The 21,686-nt window shown below is 58.0% G+C and overlaps 1 protein-coding gene and 1 long non-coding RNA gene across 11 annotated transcripts in view; one reads left to right on the top strand and one right to left on the bottom strand.

Moving 5' to 3' along the window:
* The first annotated feature begins 1,210 nt into the window (after positions 1 to 1,210).
* On the top strand, positions 1,211 to 10,837 carry LOC150042867 (uncharacterized). Its single transcript, XR_016533545.1, has 3 exons — positions 1,211 to 1,291; positions 9,964 to 10,096; positions 10,572 to 10,837. It is a non-coding gene; the product is annotated as an uncharacterized LOC150042867 (long non-coding RNA).
* Atp2b2 (ATPase plasma membrane Ca2+ transporting 2) overlaps positions 1,285 to 21,686 on the bottom strand; it is a 160,154-nt gene continuing 139,752 nt past the window's right edge. For 4 of the 10 annotated variants that reach the window (XM_090323978.1, XM_090323983.1, XM_090323981.1 and 1 more), the window contains 11 exons: positions 20,189 to 20,430; positions 19,806 to 20,040; positions 15,981 to 16,160; positions 15,743 to 15,830; positions 12,720 to 12,826; positions 12,285 to 12,476; positions 11,097 to 11,310; positions 10,227 to 10,438; positions 9,983 to 10,090; positions 9,409 to 9,591; positions 1,285 to 1,765 (listed from right to left, as the gene is read on the bottom strand). In XM_090323978.1, the coding sequence (XP_090180104.1) occupies positions 1,454 to 1,765; positions 9,409 to 9,591; positions 9,983 to 10,090; positions 10,227 to 10,438; positions 11,097 to 11,310; positions 12,285 to 12,476; positions 12,720 to 12,826; positions 15,743 to 15,830; positions 15,981 to 16,160; positions 19,806 to 20,040; positions 20,189 to 20,430 (2,073 nt within the window). In that variant the 3' untranslated portion in view covers positions 1,285 to 1,453. Of the gene's footprint in view, positions 1,766 to 4,677; positions 4,733 to 7,666; positions 7,839 to 8,085; positions 8,172 to 9,408; positions 9,592 to 9,982; positions 10,091 to 10,226; positions 10,439 to 11,096; positions 11,311 to 12,284; positions 12,477 to 12,719; positions 12,827 to 15,742; positions 15,831 to 15,980; positions 16,161 to 19,805; positions 20,041 to 20,188; positions 20,431 to 21,686 lie in introns of all 10 variants that reach the window. The other 6 variants (XM_090323984.1, XM_090323980.1, XM_090323985.1 and 3 more) reach the window with 4 other exon arrangements.

Below are 21,686 nucleotides of genomic sequence, written 5' to 3' on the forward strand. Positions count from 1 at the left end.
AATATACACATCATAAGGTTCATTCGGATCTAAATAGTGCAGAGAAGGCAATTCAAAAATAAAGCAGCCATATGCCAACTCTCATCCTATGGGCCAAAAGCTCCTATGCTGGCCCTTTCTCTCTCTCTCTCTCTCTCTCACTCTGCTCTCTCTTTATAAGAAATAAAATAGGTTCCTAACTAAAAAAAAAAAAAAGAAATCAACACAATAGCATTTATAATATCGTCACACTACCTCCACCTCTGACAGTGCCAAAAACAACTTGTGTTTTTAAAACGCTCTTGGTAAACTCAAATGAGTTTCATTGAGAGAACAATCTTCCGCTGGGGCTTCGCGGGGAGCCTGGCATCCTGGAGCCCGGCTGGGCATGTGTGCTGGGTCCAGGCAAGCTTCTCTCCTCTTCTCTGAGTTCCTCCAGGACCGGGCTTCTGCCTGAGCGACGTACGGTAGTGACATCATTGAACGGAAATGGCAGGCAAAAAACATGGCCATTGTAAAAAAAAAAAAAAAATCAAGAATGCAATCCAGGGCAAGTGTCTGTTGGGGCTGAGCTGCTCTTAAACTGTACAGATAGCCAAAGATGTTATCTACAGGGTTGTAAACAAATTACATTCTTCTTTTTTGTTTTTGTTTTTAGGACATAAATAAGTTAAAATAGAGCAATTTAAGCAGAAACAAGGCAACATGCCGGCAAAGAAACTTTATAGATCCATGTATATATATTTATATAATATATATATATATATCTCTACCTATCTATATGGACGTATTCAGTCTTGGAGGCGCATACGTTGATATAGATAAACAAAGAAGTGGATGTAACCTCGTGAGTGTCTATGGATTTCTTGGGTTCCGTCGGTGCTAATCTACGAGGCCAGTGAAACTCTGGAATTTCGAAACAACAACAAAAAACAGTTATTAAATCGACCTATGCAGCTGGACCCATGCTGTGCAGGCAGGTTGTGTGTTCCTCGAAAACTCACAGATCGGTGGACTGGATCAACAGTCTCGGAAAAAAGAGTCTGGAACGTGATGTTCCCGCCTAAGGAACCAGACGAGCCCCCCCTCCCGCCCTCCCCCCGGCCCTCCCCGGGCCCCGCGGCGGGGGGCGGGGCGTCCGGTCCGCGCAGGCGCCGGGAAGGGCTCGTTCTGGGGAGCCTCCACCCCGCCCCCCGCGCCGTCCCCGATCCCCCGCCGGGGTCGGAGAAGAGTTCAAACAGCGTGGCGGCCCGAGAGGAAGGGTCTGAGGGTGGAAGCCGAGTCCCTCTCCGGAGCTGTCCTGCGGTGAGCGGTGCGTGGAGGGGGCGCGGGGCGGGGCCTGCGCGGCGGGGCGGGGCCTGCGCGGCCGGCGGGGCGGGGCCTGCGCGGCCGGCGGGGCGGTCCCGGCGGCGGCCACGCCCCCCGCCCCCGCCGGCCCCGCCCCCCGGGGGGCGGGGAGGCCCCTCCGGCTCGGCTAAAGCGACGTCTCCAGGCTGTGGATAGGGCTCCCTGGACTTGAAGAGGTAGCTGATTTGCTCGTGTCGGTGGTCAGGTTGATCCCGCTGTCGATGGCGCTGTTGTTCTTGTTGAGCGAGGACGGCGGGCTCGAGTTCTGCTTGAGGGCCCCATCTTCTTCCAGGTCCGTGTCGTCGATGAGGGGGATGTGGGGCTGGGGGTCTTCGATCCGGAACTCGGGGTGAGCCATGAAGTTATGGATGGAGGTTCGAGACTCAGGCTTTTCTAACCCTTCGTAGAGAGAGCTGCGGAACGCCTTCACCACGCGGATCTGCAAAGGGGGAGACAGGCGGCTCAGGGGCGGCCGGGGCGGCGCGAGCAGGCGGGGCGCAGGCGGGCGCGGTGAGGAGGGGCGGGGCGGGCCGGGCCGGGGGGCCTCGGGCGCCGCCCCGGGCTCGGATCGTGGGTGGCTGAGGTCGAGGGGCTGCCCGGTCACGGCGGTGCCGGGGGGCGCGGGAGCTGGGGCGGGCGCCCGACCTAAGCGAGAGACTGAAGTGAGAGCCTTGCTGAAGTCAGCGGAGGGCTGGGCAGGGAGCGTGGAGGAAGAGAGGCTACTTTAAAACGAATCAGTCTTTAAAGGAACACACGCACACACACGCACACGCACACACGGTTAAAACACACGACACAGAAACCCTACAAAATTAAATAAAAAATAACCAAAACCAACCAAACGGGTCACACGGAAAGGGGCGCATGAGAGAGGACACGAGGGGCAGACGTGACATCAAAGCGGTAAAGCAAACCAGAGCCAACCTCGAGGCTTCCGAAGGGCAGAGCAGAGGCAGCCAGGGAGCACGGGGAGCTGCAGGAGCATGCCGTGGTGGGTGGGTGGGGGCAGGAGTCACGCAGCACACAGACAGACAGACAGACAGACAGACAGACAGACAGAAGGACGCAGTGACACTTGGATGCCTGGACAATGTGAGGGGGGAGGTCAGTTTGTACCCAGCCTTTCTTTCCTTCATGCATTTGGGAGGTAAACACTCGAGTATAGACTGAAAGCCCTGGCCAGCCATTGGCACTTTTTTTTTTTGAGGGGGGGGAGGTGGGATCCTCTATTTCCTGGGGGAAGGTGGGGGAGAGGTATTTTTGCTCATTTCTGGATTTATGCTTTAAAAACACAAAACCAGGATGTGACGAGACCAGAATCGGATGGCCAAACTCAGCCCGCCCAGGGTGTGGGGGGTGGCTGGTGGGGATCTGGGTTACAGGACAGTGAAATGCACTCTATCTGTGTCTCACTGTGAACCATGCATCCTGGGCCTCGGTTTTCCCTTCTGAGGAACGGGAGCTTGCACCTGGGTCTCCGAGACTGGAGGACAGAACTAGACTTGATGCTTTTGCTTGGGCTGTGTGGCATGCATGTCACCTCTGGCTGTGCTCTGCTCTACCTTCCTGGGGTCAAGGGGAGGGAACACTGGTAGAAGAGCAGTGTCTCAGAGCAGAGGGAGCGGTGGGGAGGTCGGGGGAAGGGGTGCTGAGGGCTGGGGCAGTAGGGGACTGCACCAGGCGGGTCCACAGTGCTGCAGAGGTCCGGGAATTCCTGACGTGGCCTCAGCTAGACCCACGGGAAAGCCCTGGGGAGCATGGAGAGGCAAACCATCTCCATATGAATGAAGCTCTGGGATGGCTGTGCTGGATGGTTCTGTCTCTGCTGAGGACTGAGGCTCCTATTTCCAAGGCTCACTGAAGTGGCCCCTGACGGCCAGGTCAGAGTGCAGACACCTTACCTTGACCTTGACCTTCGCCACTCAGTGAGCTTGGGTTTGTGCAACATTCCAGTCTGTGTTTGTGATTCCCTGCCCATTAGCTTCTCTTCTTTGCTGTCAGGGAGTATTGATTATAGATCCCTTCTGCTTGTCTTTTTGTTTTTCTTTTTGCCAGTCCTGGGGCTTGACTCAGGGCCTGGGGCCTGTGTCCTTGGACACTTTGCTGAAGGCTAGTCCTCTGCCACTTGAGCCACAGTGCCACTTCTGGCCTTTTCTGTCTATATGCTACTGAGGAATCAAACCCATGGCTTCGTACCTGCTAGGCAAGCACTCTACCAGTAGGTTATGGTGCTGGTACCAAGGCTTGAACTCGGCCTGGGCGCTGTCCCTGAGCTCTTTTGCTCAAGTCTAGTGCTCTATCTCTTGGAGCCACAGCTCCACTTCTGAGTTTTCAGTGGTTAATTAGCGTTTCTTGTCTGGGCTGGTTCTGAATTGTGATCCTGAGATCTCAGCCTACTAAGTAGCTAGGATTCTAGGCATGGCCACTGGCGGCTGGCTCGACCTATGAATTTATAAATGCAATGCATTTTCATCAATGTTGTTCCTTCCATCATTCTTCTATAAGGCATCTCTGACACTTCTCCTATGAGAACCCTACTTGTTGGAATCACGCTTTAAGTAAGGGGTGACAGGGGCCAGCCAGATGCTGCTTTTGTATGGATTCTCTATGTGACAGCCATTTTGGATGCCCTGTGCTTTCTTTGCCAGATTGCCTGTTTGTGCCTCAGTAGAGAGAACTAGCTCTCTAACCTCTATTATATCTGAATATGTGAAAACAAAATAAATTGAAAAAGGCACTCTAGGCCTCAGTGTCCCCACCTGTGACATGGGGCTAACAGTCACTGTGGCTGTGCAGCCTAGGGTTCAACAGGATAGTTAGACGCAGGCTGGAGAAAGCAGGGGTGTGTGTATGTGAATGGGGGCAGGCCCCTGTCATGTGACTGACAATGCAGAGGAGACACAATGAGATGAAGCCCCTTCGCCCTCCCCTTTGGCATGGAGACAACAGAAATAATGAACTGTCTGGACAAGACTGTGGGGACAAGACTGTGGGGACACCCTGGCACAGCCATCTCAAGTCTCTACTTCCATCTCTGCGGCTGAAATGGAAAAAAAATATTTATCTAAGAAGAAAAAAAAAAACCCACCCCAGAACTCTTCCTTCTCCCTCCCTGCCTGGCATAAAGGTGGCATCTGAGGGCAGAAGCGCGTTTGGGTACGGGGGCAGGGGATGGGCAGGAGGGGAACTGGTGGTAGGATTTCAGACGCTGGGTTCATCTGCACAGGGGTGGGGAGTCACGGGCCTGCTGAGATGGTCCCCACATACTCGAATGTTTACCCGGCTTCAAGGAAGCCAAGAGGCTGGGTTTGATTCACATTCATTTCAGGCTCAAGGTTAAAGACTCACAACCTCTTTTAATTTCACTCTCTCTTGCTGAACTCTGTGTCCAGGGTTGTCTAGCCCTCTAGGGAAACAAACACATGGAATATTCAGACAGTGGAGTGGTCTAGGGCCCCCAGAAGCAAGCCATTTTCTCACCAACCCAAGATCACACTAAATGAGTCACCAAAATGCTAAGAGAGAGGTCCAGCTTCCTTTCCTGGCTCCTTCTGTCTGCATTTCTCTCCCTGACAGCACAAACTCCTCACCCTAGGTCCCTCAGAGCCCAGAATCTCTCTTGAGGTGTGGCACACACCGTTGGGTTTGGGCTGGCTTGGGGGCCTGCTCTAGGGGGTTAGAAGGAGCGTGACTTGCGTGGATGGATGACTGCTGACTTGCTAAGGCCAAAGATGGCTCAGGATGAGCCACGGAACTGAGGGAGATGAGGCAAGAGAGCAGGGGCTCCTGGCTTTGGATGTCAGAGCTGAGCACGGAGCTGGGTCCCTGCAGGAGGAGGCTCCCGGGCCCTGAGCTGCTCCCGAAGAGGAGCAGCCTCCCCTACTCCAAACCCAGGAGGCTGGCCCCTCTCCCTTATGAGGCTGCAGGCTCGGGGTGCACCTTCAGCCTTTGTGTGCAGAAGAGGAAGAGGGGCTCTGGAGACAGACCCGCTGTACCCCACCTCCCAGGCCAAGCCCCTGCCCCCTCTGATGCTCGCAAGCTCTCCCCTTGATTTCAGTTGTGAGGGGGAGGCACAACTGCCACTCTAGGATTGCTGAGTGTGGCTCAAGGGTGTGCAACACAGGTGCCACTGAACCTCTGGGCTTTGCCTAAATGGGGGAGAGGAGGGTGCACAGTCCCTCCTGGACCTCCTGTCCTGGACCTGCCAGACTGCACTAGCCCCCTTCTGACGGGCACTTGTCTGCCTGGTGCTGGGGCGGAAGTGCAGTGTGGGCAGAGTTTTCCTCACCTCTGTGTGGGAGCCAACGGCAGCCCTGGCATAGGCTGTCCTGAGCTAGGCCTCTGGGGTCAACTCCATCATGCAGGGATTCGGCTCGTTGGCCAGTGCCCAGCCACTTGTTCTGCTGCAGACCCCGGGTGATTCCCCTCAGACTGTGGGTGCCATACCCGTCTCTAGCCCTCTCTCTCCACAGGGCCTTTTCCTGGCCCCCTGCTGCACACCTGCCCAGGGGAGAATAATTCTTGGATTCTGTGGCACCCAGCCTGCAACTTACAGGGTCCTTAGGGTTTTTGGAAACCAGAGGAGGTGACCTTATAGAAATGATCCAAGCAAAGGACCCAGGGACATATTTAGCATTTGCAAATGCAGCTATGGCGACCCAAATGCAGATGCTGAAGTCAGAGGGGCCAGGATTTGCTCCAGGAGGAATGGGACCCCAGACTGGGGCAGCTCAACATCTTTATGAGACCCAAGGAAATAGGCAGGATTCTAGAACAGAAGGTAGGCCCAGTGAGGAGGGGCTGGGGTGGGAGTTGTGTGTGACCATGCCCTGAGTCCTTGGAGAGAAGAGGGGCCATGGGGGTCGGGGAGGGAGTGGAAGTGAGCTCTGTGACAGCATCTGCCTCAGTGCTCCTTGAGGCCACCTCAAAGACACTGAGGTGAGGAAGAGTGACCTTGCTCAGGAGGTCGGCTTGGTGGATGAATGGAGGGAAGGTGATGATGGCGCCTTACTAATGACATAGGAGGGGGAAAAGCTGCTGAGATCAAGGACATCTTTCCCTTCTAGGTGAGAGCAAAGATGATGGCAAGACCTTCAAGGGACATGGGGCTCTGCCCTGGGGGTTTCCTTAGTGGCAGTATCTAGTGACAGTCCCTCAGCAGAACACAGCTCAGACCACAGGTGTTCCAATGCGTGCTGGCATCCTGGCTGCTGTGTATGGAGGACAGAGCTGCTCTGTCCCCTGCAGGACAGCGGACACAGGAAGGATCACAGGGGATAGCTCATGTCCTCCTCTGTTCACGGGAAGATGCTATATGGGGGATCTGGCATTCAGTGGGGGTGGAGGGACTTGGTAAAGTGTCAGAGATGAAGCTCAGAGCCCAGTTCTCATCAAGGAAGCCGAAGGCTAGCGGGGGTGGATGGCCAACCCATCATGTCCCTTTGGGAAGGGCAGAGAGAGATGTACCCTTCCTTGCACTTTGGGAGCCAGATTAACTGGAGATGAAGTGCAAATAGAGACTTATTTCTTCTGGGGCCTGAAACTATAGGGAGATCCAAGAAAGTTCTGGACAAAGACAAAGATGAATGATCCAGGCCAAAAATGATGGCATGAGGGGAGAAAGGTGGGGGGAGAGGGTCAGTTCCAGGCTATTCTTCAGGTCAGAGGGGCTAAAGGTCAGGACCAGAGCTCCCTGACAAGATGTGAGGTGTGTCCCACCATTTTCTACCTGGGGCCAGTGAGATGGCCAGATGTCCTGTCCTTCAGGAAGGGTAGTGACTACACAGGGTCCATCCACGGATGGTTCTAGGGCAGCTGAGGCAGTCAGGTGTGCAGGGGGTGGAATGCGTGGAAGGCAGAGGCACTGCTGACTGTGACCTCTGACCTGCAGTGACCTCTTGGCTCAGGTGCACCCCATCACTCATCAGGGTACCCGTGTGCCATGGCCTCTCTCTCTCTCTCTCTCTCTCCCTCTCTGGACTGGCTGTGACCTCCGAGGTCTTTCCACTCCTCGACTCAGGAATCCTCCTGGCTGTGACTCAAGCTTTGATCCTGTGACTCTGAGGCCAGGCTTTTCTCGACAAAGCAGGACAGGACCACTGTGTCCCCTCAGTGGGTCACAGGTACCCCCTGGGGGCCCTAATGAGCCCTTACTGAGTGGGCTCCAACCCAGTGACTCCAGCTGACTACCTCCCCCCGCCATGTCTAGTTATGACCTCCTGGCGGAGGTCATACCATCTGTGACCCTTCAGCCCCCCCACATCTTGTGATACCCCGGCCCCTGCCCGCCCACGGGCTGGCGCTGGTGGCCCCAGCAGAGGCGAGAAGGTGTCACACTCACGCCCAGCTGCAGCAGGAGGAAGGCTGGTCGGAGAGGAAAGAGCATTGGACAACGACACGCGACTAGGGCTAGAGAGATTGGCTACGTCCTGGCTCTGGCTGGTGACGGAGGACTGTCTCCGCAGGGCCCCCTGGAAGGAGGCCCCGCTCTTGAAAGTATTGACTACTTCAATCTGCAACGGAGGAGAGAACGAGACAAGTTGCCAGAAGAACACACACGACAGCCACACGACGGACGGGCGCCATGTCACAGACAGCCGCAGCCGCGGCGACAACGACAACATCACTTAAAACTCAGAACGGAAATTCCAGACACGCTCCGAGGCTGGGGAGATGTCTACGGCTCCAGGCGCCGGGCCGTGAGCGGGGGGCCCTGGGGTGGACGCACCCTGGCCCCACGTTCCGGCTCGTGTCACTTACTAGCTAGGTGACCTTGGGCAAGTCCCTCTCTGAGTCCCGTCTCTTGTCCTTAAGAAGGGGCAAAGCCATCTACCTGGCAGGGTTATCTGTAATTGGCAAAGCACCAGATCCACATTAGCACTGCGGAGGAGGGAGGAGGGCCGGCCCAGGGGGCGCGCATGCCCAGTGCTCCGGAGGAGCGAGGCCCTGTGGGTGCGCATGCCCGGTGCCCAGAGGCAGGAGGCCTCACCGGCGCGCATGCCCAGTGCCCAGAGGCGGGAGGCCTCATAGGCGCGCATGCCCAGTGCTCCGGAGGAGCGAGGCCCTGTGAGTGCGCGTGCCCGGTGCCCAGAGGCTGTAGGCCTCCCAGGCGCGCATGCCCAGTGCTCCGGAGGAGCAAGGCCCTGTGGGTGCGCGTGCCTAGAGGCCGGAGGCCTCACAGGCGCGCATGCCCAGTGCCCAGAGGCGGAAAGCCTCATAGGCGCGCATGCCCAGTGCTCCGGAGGAGCGAGGCCCTGTGGTGCCATGCCCGGTGCCCAGAGGCGGCAGGCCTCACAGGCGCTCATGCCCAGTGCTCTGGAGGAGCGAGGCTCTGTGGGTGCGCATGCCCGGTGCCCAGAGGCGGGAGGCCTGACAGGCGCGCATGCCCAGGGCTTCGGAGGAGCGAGGCTCTGTGGGTGCGCATGCCTGGTGCCCAGAGGCGGGAGGCCTCACAGGCGCGCATGCCCAGTGCTCCAGAGGAGCGAGGCCCTGTGGATGTGCATACCCGGTGCCCACAGGCTGTAGGCCTCAGAGGCGCGCATGCCCAGTGCTCTGGAGGAGCGAGGCCCTGTGAGTGCGCATGCCCGGTGCCCAGAGGCTGGAGGCCTCCCAGGCGCGTATGCCCAGTGCTCCGGAGGAGCGAGGCCCTGTGGGTGCGCATGCCCGGTGCCCCGGGAGGCTGTAGGCCTCACAGGCGCACATGCGCAGTGCTTCCGAGGAGGGAGGCCCTGGGAGTGAGCATGCGCAGTGCTCGGGAAGCCAGAGGCCCTGCGGGCGCACATGCGCAGTGTCGAGGTCTCAGGCAACAGCGGTCCTTGCTTCCTCCTGCGACTTGGACCCTGCAGGGCGGTGGCCGCCCCCGGGCCAGGCACTGAGTGCTGGCCTGTCCATCAGAGGCTGTGGGGGCCGCCGGGGTCCGGGGCCGGCGGGGTGGGGGTGGGGCGGGTGCGGCGGCCTCGCCCGGGGCTCCCCCGCTCCCGGGGCCTCCCCGAGTGGACAGACCCCACGGAGACCTTCGCCCGCCCCGGGCGGCCTGTGCACGCTGCCCCGGCCCCCAGTGCCCGGCCCGGGGAGGCGTCACACCTGCGTCTGGATGCGGTTCAGGCCTCGGAACCACAGGATCTGGCCGCGCCGCAGCTCCCGCTCAGCGTGGTCAATCTCCTCCACATCCTCGTTGAGCTCCTCCTCCGGGGTCTCCTCCTTCTGCGTGAGCCTGCCCGCCTCCTTCAGGAACGTGAGCCTGCTCGTGGGGATGGTGGCAATGACCTGCAAGGGATGCGGGCGCGTGGGCATGCATGCACCCACCTGAGCGCACGAGCATCGGAGCCTTGATGCTGCAAACCTGAGCGAGGATAGGGAAGGGAACCGGCGGCCCCCCCCCCCGAGTGGGGCACCCACAGGGACAGGGTGCACATGGCTCTTTTCACCCCCAGAGTTCTCTGTGGGGCCTGCGCGCCGTCCCTAAGCTCTTCAGCTCAAGCCTACCACCCTTCCCTTGAGCCAAGCCCCGGTTCCTGTTTTCTAGAGGTTAATTGGAGATAAGAGAGAGAAGGGAAGTCCAGGAAGCCCACCACGGCAGAACCAGGGCCCATCCTGGAGTTGCAGGACTCCTTATCCAGTGCTCTTTCCCTTCTCCAGCAGCCCAGCACAAACATACCTGGCCCCAGACGAGCTCTCCTAGGCCAATGAATATACACCACATCCACTGGTCCAGCTGCAGTGGGGAGCAGCTGAACGGCTTCCCCCCGAACTGCACGATGGCGATCTGCAGGTCAGAAGGCACAGGAGGCAGTGAGAGGAGCAGCCTGTCTGTCCGAGGCTGGTGGGGGTGCGGGAGGTGGAGGGCTAGGGCGGGGGATGATGCCCAAGACCAGCCCAGGTGAGGGTGGGGGCCTGCCTACCTGAATGGCGAAGGTGCCCAGCACGATGGTGCAGAAGATGGGGTTCCGGAAGATGCCGTCGAAGACGTTGCGCTCGCCGTGGATCTTGCGGGCGTTGATCTCGTTGAAGAGCTGCATCATGACGAAGGTGTTGAAGATGATGGTGTAGTGCTCGGACGGCGGGGAGTGCAGCGGCGCGTTCCGCCCGCTGTCGATCTGGAACATCTTTTCCCCTGCCAACCAAGAGGGTGGGGGCTTGGCTGAAGGCGATGGCCGGGGAGAGATCACCCCCCCCACACACACACAGAGGCACCCGGGCATCTTGGGGAGGCCTGGCTGGAGAGTGAGGGCTTGGCTCTCTTCCAGGAAACAAGGCCAGGGGAGATCTGAGAACCTCGGGGGCCCTGCAGCCGGGTCACTGGGCAGGAATGGGGCTCCTCGCTGCCCTGATGGCTCACACGGGGAATCCCGGCCACCCCAGGAGGCTGAGACCTGAGGGCTGAAGTTTGAAGCTGGCTCAAGGTTAGTGCCTGACCGCTTTGAGCCACAGCACCGCGTCCGGTTTTCTGGTGGTTGACTAGAGCGGAGAGTCTCACTGAGTTTCCCTGCCCGGACTGGCTTGAACTGCCATCCTCAGGTCTCAGCCTCCACACTAGCCACCTTCCCATGCCTCGGCTCCCCCAGGCTGAGCTGGGGCAGCCACCAGCCCTGGGTTCTGGCTTGCGTGGCATGTCCCGGCACTGTGATCCGTGATGTGCCTGGCTTGGGGGTGGTGACAGGGCCCAGCTCTGTTCCCCATGTCACCGATCTAAGCCTCAGATTCCCAGGCAGGACCCGGGGAGGAAGGTGACGGCTGGGCCTCGTGTGGGAGGAGGGCTCTGTGGGGCTCACCCACAAAGAGCAGGGTGAAGATGAGGGTGAGCTGGTACACGGCGTGGCCCAGGATGTTCTTCATCATAGTCCTCGAGATGAGCGGCTTGTTGCGGCCGTACGGCTTCCTGAGGAGCAGGGTCTCGGTGGGCGGCTCCGTGGCCAGCGCCAGCGAGGCGAACGTGTCCATGATGAGGTTCACCCAGAGCATCTGCACGGCCTTCAGAGGGGAGTCCTGGGCAGGGTGGGAGAGCACGGTCACGGCGGAGGGGGGGCGCCTCTGCCCTGAGGGGTGTGGGCACTGTGGGAGGGGGGTTCTCAACAGGGTCCCGTGGAGCCAGAGGCCGCCCTGATTTGGGGCTTCTGAGGAGGTGGTGCCTGCCATGTTCTAGAAAACGCCGCAGAGAATGCACAACTACCCCACACAGTCCCCTCAGGCCCAGGGCCCTGTCCTGCTGGCCTTACCACCGGCCCCAGGCTTCCTTCCCTCCTCTTCCCAGTTCCCAAGACCCCCTGGCTACTCTGTTCTCCTGTCCATGCCTGGCCACCCTTCCCCTGCATGACCTCTCCCTGTGATCCTGTCCATATCGGAGGAACAGCCCCTCCTGGTTGCCCCCAACCCTGTAAGCTCAGTGGCTCCAGCAGGCTACAGGCCCCGCCTCTCCCTTCTGCAGGGTTCCCAGCTCCCAGCAGCCCATTCACCATCCCAGGTACGTATTCCCACCCTCCACCCAGATCCCCACCCCTGCCCTGCCTCAGCTGCATCTTCAGGCTTCTTCAAGAACACCCATCTCTGAACCTGCACAGCCCCACTCATCTGAGCACCTCAGGCCTCAGTTTCCCTGTGAGTATCAGAAGCCAGCTTACGGCTGCCATGCAATATCTCCAAGCTACCACAGGAGGGAGCACCACACCCACAAATCAGCGGAGAGGCCCTGGGAGCAGAAGGCAGCCCCCAAACTACCCCTAACTAATGCTACCCCTGGTAGTGACAGCCGCCACGGTCATCTCTACAGCACAGGACAGGGCACAGGAGGGCTGTGTCCCCAGGGCCATGTGGACCTTGGGGCTGCCAGGAGGGGTCAGGGCTCGAGGCCTTTAGTCCTCTCATTTCCTTGACTGCATGGGGCTGGTGGACACAGAGGCTAGAGAATGTCCTCGAGGCCCCAGCTTGCCGGCCCGACCTGGGGCGCACCCCTGAGGGCCCACCTGCGTGATGCAGGCGCCGGTGAAGGCCACGATGACGGCCACCACGTTGACGGTGAGCTGGAACTGCAGGAACTTGGAGATGCTGTCATAGACATTGCGTCCCCACATCACGGCCTTCACAATGCTGCTGAAGTTGTCGTCCGTCAGGATGATATCCGACGCCTCCTTGGCCACGTCGGTGCCTGCGATGCCCTGAGGAGTGGGGACAGGAGCCTGGTGGGGCGGCTCAGGGTGGCCCTGCACTATGCCCCAGCCCTGCCTCGATGGGACCAGCAGAACCAGACACCCTCCCCCTCGCGCCCCCCAGCACCAGGCCAACTCTCTCCATCAGGAAGCTGTGTCATCAGAACACTGCAGTCCAGCCCCACACTCTTGCCCCTGAGTTCCTGCCCCATGCCACCCTGTGCGCCCCAGGGGCCTGTAGGGTGCTCTTACCATGGCGAAGCCCACGTCTGCCTTCTTGAGTGCAGGCCCATCATTGGTCCCGTCCCCCGTCACGGCTACCACCTGCCTCTGCTCAGTGTGGGTGCTGTCGATGATGCCTGTTGAGGGGGAGAGCCCGCTTAGGGCGTGCTCTCGGCCACACACAGGGCACAGTGGCCTGGGTCAGCTCCTGGCCTTGGCATCATCTCCTCAGGCCGCTGAGCTGCTTAGCCTTTTGTGGTCCAGGCCCTGCTGGTCCCTCCAGCTCTTGCCCTACCTAGAAACAGGAACCTCTGGTCCCCTGGGCCGGCTCAGGCCCCCCTGCCCATCCAGGGGCTCCGCCATCTTCTCTCAGTTGGTCCGATCATCTCTGAGGAGGCCTTGGGCTGAGTCACTTGCTGCTGACCCTGTTCTGGCCTTGACCTTGCTATAGACTTTGGTCGTGACTCAGCAAAGGGGCTGGGGATGTGGCCTAGGGGTAGAGTGCTTGCCTAGCATGCGTGGTTCGATTCCTCAGTACCACATGCACAGAAAAAGCCAGAAGTGGTGCTGTGGCACAAGTGGTAGAGCTCTAGCCTTGAGAAAAAGCAGCTCAGGGATAGTGCCCAGGTCCTAAGTTCACGCTGCAGGACTGGTAGAAACAAAAATAAAAACAACAAAACCCTGCAAACAAACCTAAAACGTTCAGTGACGAGCACATGAACCAAGGGCACTTGGCCTTGGTGATGAGCTGGGGACAGTGTGGGGAGATGCACCCTTGTCGGGACCCATGCTGTGTGCTCAGCAGTCCTGGGGCTCCAGGCGGAGGTGTCCGAGGCAGAACTGAAGCTCGTGTCAACCCTGATGTGGCTTCTCACATCCCACAGTCATTGCGCCTGCTCCTGAATCCCACCTCAGCTCACGACCCCCTCTCCTCTGCTGCTGGCATCTCCTGCTTCCTTGGGGTGCCCCTCTGGTCTGCCCCTGCACAGCCGCCACGAGATCTCCAGAGCCCCCATCCCCGCCCCCTGCCTGGTATCTCAGAGCAAATAAGCATCCTATCATCTCATTCTTGCAAATCATGTCCTCCCTGGACTGGTCTCCCCTGGCTGGCCTCTTCTCTTCTCCCAGGCCAAGCCTTCTCTGTCTGGCCTCACCTCTTCTCTTGTCCCTGGCTTTCCCAGGTCAGGCCCAGCCTCTGGGCCTGCTGCCCCAGAAGCCATGCTGGCTGCTCCCACCTGAGTCCCGGTGCCCCGGACTGGACCTCTCTGGGTTCAGGAGCCTGGCGTGGACCTTGACAAAGGCCCTTGATTCTCTCATCAGCCCTAGCTCCTGGCATGGGGGAATCTTCTTCTCTGTGGCTCCCAGGCGAGCAGAGTGCTGGGAGGACCCCCCTTCTGGCTCGAGGGCCTGTCCTCCCATCCTGCCTCGGGGCCACGCCCAGTCCATCCCGCCCTTCAACACCCCCTCAGCCTTGTGCAGCTCAGGCTCGCTCCACAGACTCCCTGTCTTCCTGGGTACCTTGTCCTGGAGCTCCTCGGGCTGCCACCATCATCACTGAGGTGGACACCCCAGGTCTGTGTCCTGCCAGCTGACCTCTGACTACATGGTTGCTGCATCTACAGCCTTCCACCTCCAGCTCAGCCAGGCGGCACCGAATGCCGCCTGTCCCTTCCGTGTCCCCTCTGATCCCCAGTGGCCATGCCCAGGAGAGTCTGGAGCAGGCAGGGTGCTCACCACAGGCATTCTCCTCTGCCCTGCCCAGGGGCTCAGCGCCGTGCCTCTGAGCCAGGTCACCCCCCCAAGCAGGCCAGCTGCGGGGTCTGACCGCTGCCCTGCCAGGCCTTCTTCCCCTCCCCACCCGGAGGCCTGGCTGGGATACTGAATTTCCCTGTGGGTAGCAAGAAGCCTCCCCACCCGCCTCTCCCCACCCATCTGTGGGTCTTTACAGGTGTGGAGCACAGACTGGAAAGCCTGCACAACCTGCAGGCCCACCATGCCCTTCTCCTCCCAGGGCTCTGGGGCAGGGCCCTGGCCTGCTGTGCTGGCTGTGAGGCCCATGGCATGAGGAAGAGGGCAATGGGGAGGGAGGATTCTGGCCTTTGGTCTTACTGGACAGCCCACTCTGAGGTCCCGGGCTCCTGTGTCCATCAGGACCTCAGATACTAGGTTGACCACGGCTCTCTAGCCCAGGCATGCTGGGAAGAGACAGAGGAATGAAGGGAGCTGAAGCCATGCGGATGCAGAGTCCAGAAAGCCAGGCCTGAGCTGGGCTCTGGGGTGTAGTGACTCAGGATGCTGAGACCTGAGGGTCAAGGTTTGAAGCCAGTCTACGAGAATCTTATCCAATTAAGCAGCAAAGAGTTGGGAGTGGAGGTATGGCTCAAGAGGTGGAGTTTCAACCTTGAATAAAAAAGCTAAGGGACAGCGATGAGGCCCAGAATTCAAACCGTAGTGCTGGCGCCAAAAGAGAAAACAAAAAAGAGCAAGACCTACATAAACTAACTCAAATTCAGCATAAAAAGGCCCCAAGTCAGCAAAGGGAACATGCGAGGGCCACATCCATCCCTGAAGCCATGACTTTGAGACCCTAGACAGGCCTTCCATTGCTATTTTTTTTTCCCGTCATGGAGCCTGAACTCAGAGCCTGGGTGCTGTTGCTGAGATTTTCTGATCAAATCTAGTGGTCTGCCTTGTTGAGTCACAGCGCCACTTCTGGTTTTCTGGTGGTTAATTGGAGATAAGAGTCTCAGGGACTTTCTTGCCCAGACTGGCTTTGAATTACAATCCTCAGATCTCAGCCTCCTTAGCAGCTAGGATTACAGGCATGAGCTACCAGCACTCATTTACTCCCACCGCTTCATAGAAGGACACAAGAGAGCCACACAACCCCCCTATCTGCTCCTGGCTCTCTGTAGATCTCCCTGGAATGGAGAATCCCAGGGGGCCCTGTCCCTCCCTGCCAGAACCGGCAAGTTCACAGGCTGGGGCTGGCTGGGGCTGGCTGGGGCTGGCTGGTGTGGGGCTGTGGCTTGCCCGCACCTGCCTTGTCTCACCTTTGACCAAGGTGTGCTTGTCAGTGGGAGAGGAGCGAGCCAGCACCCTCAGCTTTGGCCAGATCTTGTCAATTCGCTCCTGCTCCACCTGGAGGGGACAGAAGAGGGACAGGTCAGTGGGGTCAGGGAGGGAAACAGGCTCAGAGTAGGGAGGGCTCTTGGTGGCATGCTGAGTGGGCTCGGGACCCGTCCCCCACCCCCGGTGCCCGGTGGGACCCGGTGCCCGGCACACGCTCACCTCCCCCTTCTCGTTCCGGATCCTCCTGTTGAACTCCTTGCCCTCCAGGCACAGGAAGTCCTCCCCAGGATGGATGATGCCACACTTGATGGCGATGGCCCGTGCCGTGTTGATATTGTCACCCGTGACCATGCGGACGGTGATGCCCGCCCGCTGGCACTTGCGGATGGCTTCGGGGACCTGCACAGGAGGGCAGGAGCCGTGGGGAGGGTGTCACCTCAGGCAGGGCCCCCCCACTTCCGGGGATTCTAGGTGGAGCCCTGCTTCCAGGTGGCCCTGGGAAAGGGCACCGGTAACTAACTAGCCAGGAGGCACTGCTTCATTCCACGCCCATGGCAGGCATGAGCAGTCAATCCCAGGATCTCATTCAGTCTCTCCCATCTCAGAATTAGCAGAGTCCTGGCAGTCGTGACCTCCTGACTCTGATAGTCCAACCCGATACGAAACCCTGGGCTATCCTGACTTGGGCAATGATTTTGGAAAGGCCATACATAGGAAGCACCCTGGTAAGAGAGAAAACACTTCACTAATGACACTGAACATGTCCTGGCTACCTCTACAAACTCCATTATAAATCTCTTTGTACATGTTCAGGTTTCTTTTGGGGGGAACATTTACGCTCGGGTACATTTTGTTATAGGACATGACATTTGTTGGAAGAAATAGTAAAGCGTTATGAAAATAGGCCATTGCATTGTGAGAGTAAAGGTGCCTCTGGCCTTCTCAACAGTAATGATAGACTGGTGTCTGGGTCAATCAGGATAGATCAGACCCACCCCAGCCAATCAGAAGGCAGTGAGCTCCACCCAGAAATTGGGCTGTGGATACTGGCCTAAGGGGCCCTTCATACAGAACACAGACCAACGTGACAAGTGATTCTGGCCCACAGGCACTGACACACAGAACAAAGACGGAGGCATGACATCTGGGTCCTGGCTCATGGAGCTGGCTCCCACACCTGTCCTTCCAAATCCCAGGCCCGAGAACCTGGGATGGTCTGGAATGAATGGTACTCCAAGCCCCATACTTGTGAGTGATCTCCAGGGAGAAAAGGATTGCAGTACGACTGGCATTGCTATGTAGAGATTTCGGCACAGAGATGTTCACGAGGAGACAGCCCCAGACAAGAGGAGGTCAGAGGAATGCTCCTATCCACCAAGACACAGCACGGATGGCCAGCAAGCCCCAAGTGGCCAGGAGGGAGGCCTGGAACCCATTCTCCATCACAGCTTTCTGAGGAACCAGCTTTGCCTGCCCACAGCTTGATCTCAGAGGAACTTCCAGCCTCTAAGGCTGAGAGACAATTTCTATTGTTTGAGTTGCTTGGATGTTGGTACAGACAACCCTCCACCCACCAATCAACTCATGCATGGGGAGGTGAAATATCACGAGTGACCAAGTACCCCAGATCCCAGTTAAGGAGGGCGCCATTTCCCCTGTGACGCTGGGGCTGGCACAGAGCTGTTGATGGAGAGGACTGCGCCTAATATTGCCAGCTGGGAAGAGATCCAAGTGGGAAATTGGAAGCACGGTTTCCATGGATGTGTATTGTTTTTGTGTCCTCATGATGTGAAAAAAAAATCCTAAACCAAATCATCCAAAATTGTGTAGTCATAGCAGTGGTATTAGAACTTCACTTGAAGACCTGGCACTGGAGACCTGTCATTTCTTCAGCCTCCAGCCTCCAGCCTAATTCCCACCCAGGGGAATTCTCTACCGTTCTTCCCCTACCCTGGTCCTTAGCCGCCTGAGGCTTGCAAGAGGAGAATCAGACCTCTGAGCCCAGACATCCTGTAGGGAAGCAAGGCAGGGCAAGTTCCAGAGGGATAGCATTCAGGTCCCGGTGTGTGTGAGTTCAAGACCAGACTGGGCCATGTGGTGAGACCCTGTCTCAAAGAAAAAAAAAGGTACAGGTATGACATGGAGTATGGAACACTCCATTATGTAATCAAAGAAAGGTTGCTGGGCTCTGATGGCTTGCACCTGTAATCCTAGTTACTCAGGAGGCTGAGATCTGAGGTTCACAGTCAGCTGAGGACACGTGCCCAGGGCGCTGGTGAACACACCTCCTTTTCCGTTTCCCCACCTTTGACCCTTCTGCTGGAAGGGTCCCTCTGTCAGCGGCTCCGCATGTCAGGTGGCACCCAGCTTCCACGTGACATGCCATGTCCTCGTGGAGCTGGCCCCCTCTGATCTTCTTTGATTGCTCCCTCATCTGCTCATTCAACAAACAGGCCACAGAGCGTTTGACTGCTCTTAGCACTGGGGTCCCCCAGAAGTCTCAAACCCTAAGCAGTCAGTCTGCTTGAAATACATTCTTCACCACAAATAAAATCACCATTAAGTTTTTTTCTTTTAAAGTGGCTTCCTTTGCTAAAATTATCCTAAATATTTCTCACTAAAGAAATGGGCACTTCCTATTTTCATGAAATAAAGGCTTTTTAAACATCTGTTGTTTTGGGTGACAGCCGTTGTCTGTGACTCCAAAGGTTCTAAACACCCCCGGACAACCCAGTGAGTCCCAGACCGCTGCTCTCCTGACAGTTCCGTCCACGATGGCTCTCATCAGCTTCTAGAACTTCTGTGGAGGAGAGCGGGGGTTGGTGAGTGTGGGTTGGTGTGTGCTGGCATCAGACAAGGCATGTGGTGATCTGGAGGGAGAGCAGCCATGGAGAGATTCACCCTTGATGGGTGGGGAAACTGAGGGAGACAGAGACCATTTTTCTCTTGTTGTAAGGAACTCTGAGCACGCTTGCCTGTGGGTGGGTGGCCTCTGGAGTGGGGGAGGGGGCGGAAACCTCACTAGACCATAGGCCCTGGGCACAGGTCACTCAGGGCCTCAAGGTAGGGTGATCAGGAGGTTTAAGAAAGGGCTGAGCCCAGGAGGACAGAGCCCCTAGGCAGGGAGACTCAGCAAAGTCATCCACAAAACTGGTGGCAATGGAGGAGGAGGCTGAGGTGGTGGAGAGCTAGTCTACCCTTTTGAACCATTTGTATTTGGCTTTCTTGTCCTAAACAACACCCACACCCCACCCCATGCTGTATCCAGGGTCTTGGAGATGCTGATGTGACAGGTCTGAGATATTGTGGGTTCACTACAGCCCTGCCGTCTCTCAGGTGTCTCCATGGGGAAACTGAGGCCAGCCATTAGGGAGGGACAGCAGGGGCAGCAGGGACAGCCTGAGGGTCAGGTCCTCTGTCTCTGCTGTCACTCTAGTAAGTCACTGCTCTCAAGCATAGTTTACAACCTCTAAGTGTACCCGAAGCTGGGATCACACCTGGCTCACACCTGTGACTGGTCAGTCAGGAGGCAGACAGCCAAGGAATTGCAGTTCCTAGCCAACCCGGGCAGGAAAGTCCGAGAGATTCTTACCAACTAACCACCCAAAAGCTAGAAGTGTAATGGTGGCTCAAATGGTAGAGCTCCAGTGGAAAAAAAATACCAAAGGGGCAGTGCCCAGGTCCCGAGTTCAAGCCACAGTACTGGGGTACACACATGTGCACAATATACACTTGTGGGTGTCCTAGGGGCTCCTAGATCCAGTAGCAGGGCTTCTAAGGCACCTTACACCTGTCCCTAGGGGGGCCCCCATGCCTGTCCCAGGCCTCAGGCCACTGGGGGGCACAGCTCACAGAGGCCACCACAGGGCAATACATATGGGGGGCTGTGGGTTCTGGGGTGTCTTCATCGTGTGGGACAAGTGGACCCCAGGGGCCGTGCCTGGGGACCGGGGGCGTAGACAGGAGGTGACATCCCAGGGCACTTGTCTGGCCAGGCTGGGCCTCGTGCCCGCTCCCCGAGCGTCCGTGCCCGTCCGGGCCTACCTCGGGCCGCACGGGGTCCTCGATGCCCACCACACAGATGCAGGTGAGATCGCTCAGGATGTCGTTCTCGTTGTCCCAGTCGGGCTCGGGGCTGCCGGGGAAGTCACGGTAGGCCACGCAGATGGTGCGAAGCCCGTCACAGGCCATGGGCTCGATCACCTTCTTCACCATCTCGTCCCGGTCTCGGGGCCGGAAGACGCGGGGCTCACCCGCCCCGCTGAGGATTTTGCAGCACCTGGGGAGGGAGGAGAGGAATGAGATCTGGTGGGGGTGCTTCGGAGAAAACAGTCTCACCACCTTCCCTTCCCAGGCTGGCTTTGAATGGCCCCTTCTCAGTGCTCAGCGTCGCGCGCAGCTGGCACGAGGGGCGCGAGGCCACTTACTTCTTGAGCACGATCTCGGAGGCGCCCTTGCTGTACATGCGGAAGCTGTCGTCGGGCATCTTAATGACAGTGCTCATGGATTTGCGCACGGAGTTGAAGGTGTACACCTTGTACAGCTTCTCCTCTGGCATCTGGCTCCGCACCGGCTCGTAGTCCTGCTGCAGGTCCAGCACGAAGCCCAGCAGGCCACACTCCGTCTTGTTGCCCACCTGCCGGGGCAGGGCGCCCTCCTTCTCCGGGGGCTGCAGAGACATTCAGGGGGTGGCTTGCACGGGCAGGACCTTGGCACAGCCCCAGCTAGGCTGCCCCTGGGCCCTGTGGAGCCCCAGGGAGGGCTGGAGCCCTGGAGGCCCCAGGGGCTGGAAGCAAATCACTGTACAAGGTTAGCTTTAAGAACCATGCTATTTCCAACAAGAAAGCCCGGGAATCCAGGACATAATTGTGTGCCTGCTGTGGAGAATCTCTTTCTGGTGGCAGCGCTGGGGTTTGGACTAGCCAGTGCTTTGGCACTAGGGCTGCACTTCCAGCCCTTCCTGTTTTCGTTTGTCTTTCTTGGCCAGCCTTGGCCCTCGATCATCCTCTCCTACCTCTGCCTTCTGAGAAGCTGGGATTACACGCTTACACTGCTCTGCGTAGCTCTACTTTGCAGGACTTTGGCATTGTATCATATTCGTCCCACGTTTCTTTTCTTCTTTGGTGATTCTGGGGTTTGAACTCAGGGCCTTGTATTTGTCATGAGCCACAGCCCTAACCCTTTCTACCGTAGCTCTTTTTTGAATGGCCCTCTGTGTTGACTCTGCAGGCAGACCTGGCCCGCTGTCCCCCTATTTGTGCTTCCTGTGTAGTCTGATGGCAGGCACACACCACTATGCCCAGGTTTGATTAGCTGAGATATCTTGTGAACCCAGATGTTTAGTTCTTCAGAATGGCATCATGCTCAGACCCTTGGACTTCTGCCTGTCAAGACAGAGGACAGTTGGTCAGCAGAGTCCCTGAGCTGCTCGTTCACATCACAGTCAGTCACCTCCCTGGCTGGCTCTGGCCACCAAGAATCTACTCTTCATCTCCATGTCTTGTTTTCTTGTGGTGCTGGGGACTCAAACCCAGGTCTTTGGCATGCAAGGCCGACATTCTGCCACTGAGCGACACCCCCAGTCTGCTTTGCCATTTCGAGTGTGCTGTGCGCTGAACCGCACAGAACGACACCGTGGGAAGCTGGCTTTTGCTCTCAGCAAGGCCACCCCCGCGTACACTTAATTTGCAGACATAGGTGGGGGTGGCGTGGGAGAGGGAAGAGCTGCAGAGTTAACCCCAAGCCTGGAGAGACTTTGATGAGGAATAAATAGAACCAGGCCCCTGTGCTCTACCCCGAGCCCCGGGCACTGCGCCGTCTCCGACCAGCTGCACGCTCCCCTAGCCTCCTTCCTACTGTCAGCAGAGCAGCCTGGGCAGGCGGGAGGGGAGATTCAAGCAGATGACAAGAGTGGACAAGCCGCAC

This window comes from Megascapheus bottae, chromosome 33, assembly GCF_031878675.1.
Source record: "Megascapheus bottae isolate mThoBot1 chromosome 33, mThoBot2.hap1, whole genome shotgun sequence".
Taxonomy (NCBI): Eukaryota; Metazoa; Chordata; class Mammalia; order Rodentia; family Geomyidae; genus Megascapheus; species Megascapheus bottae.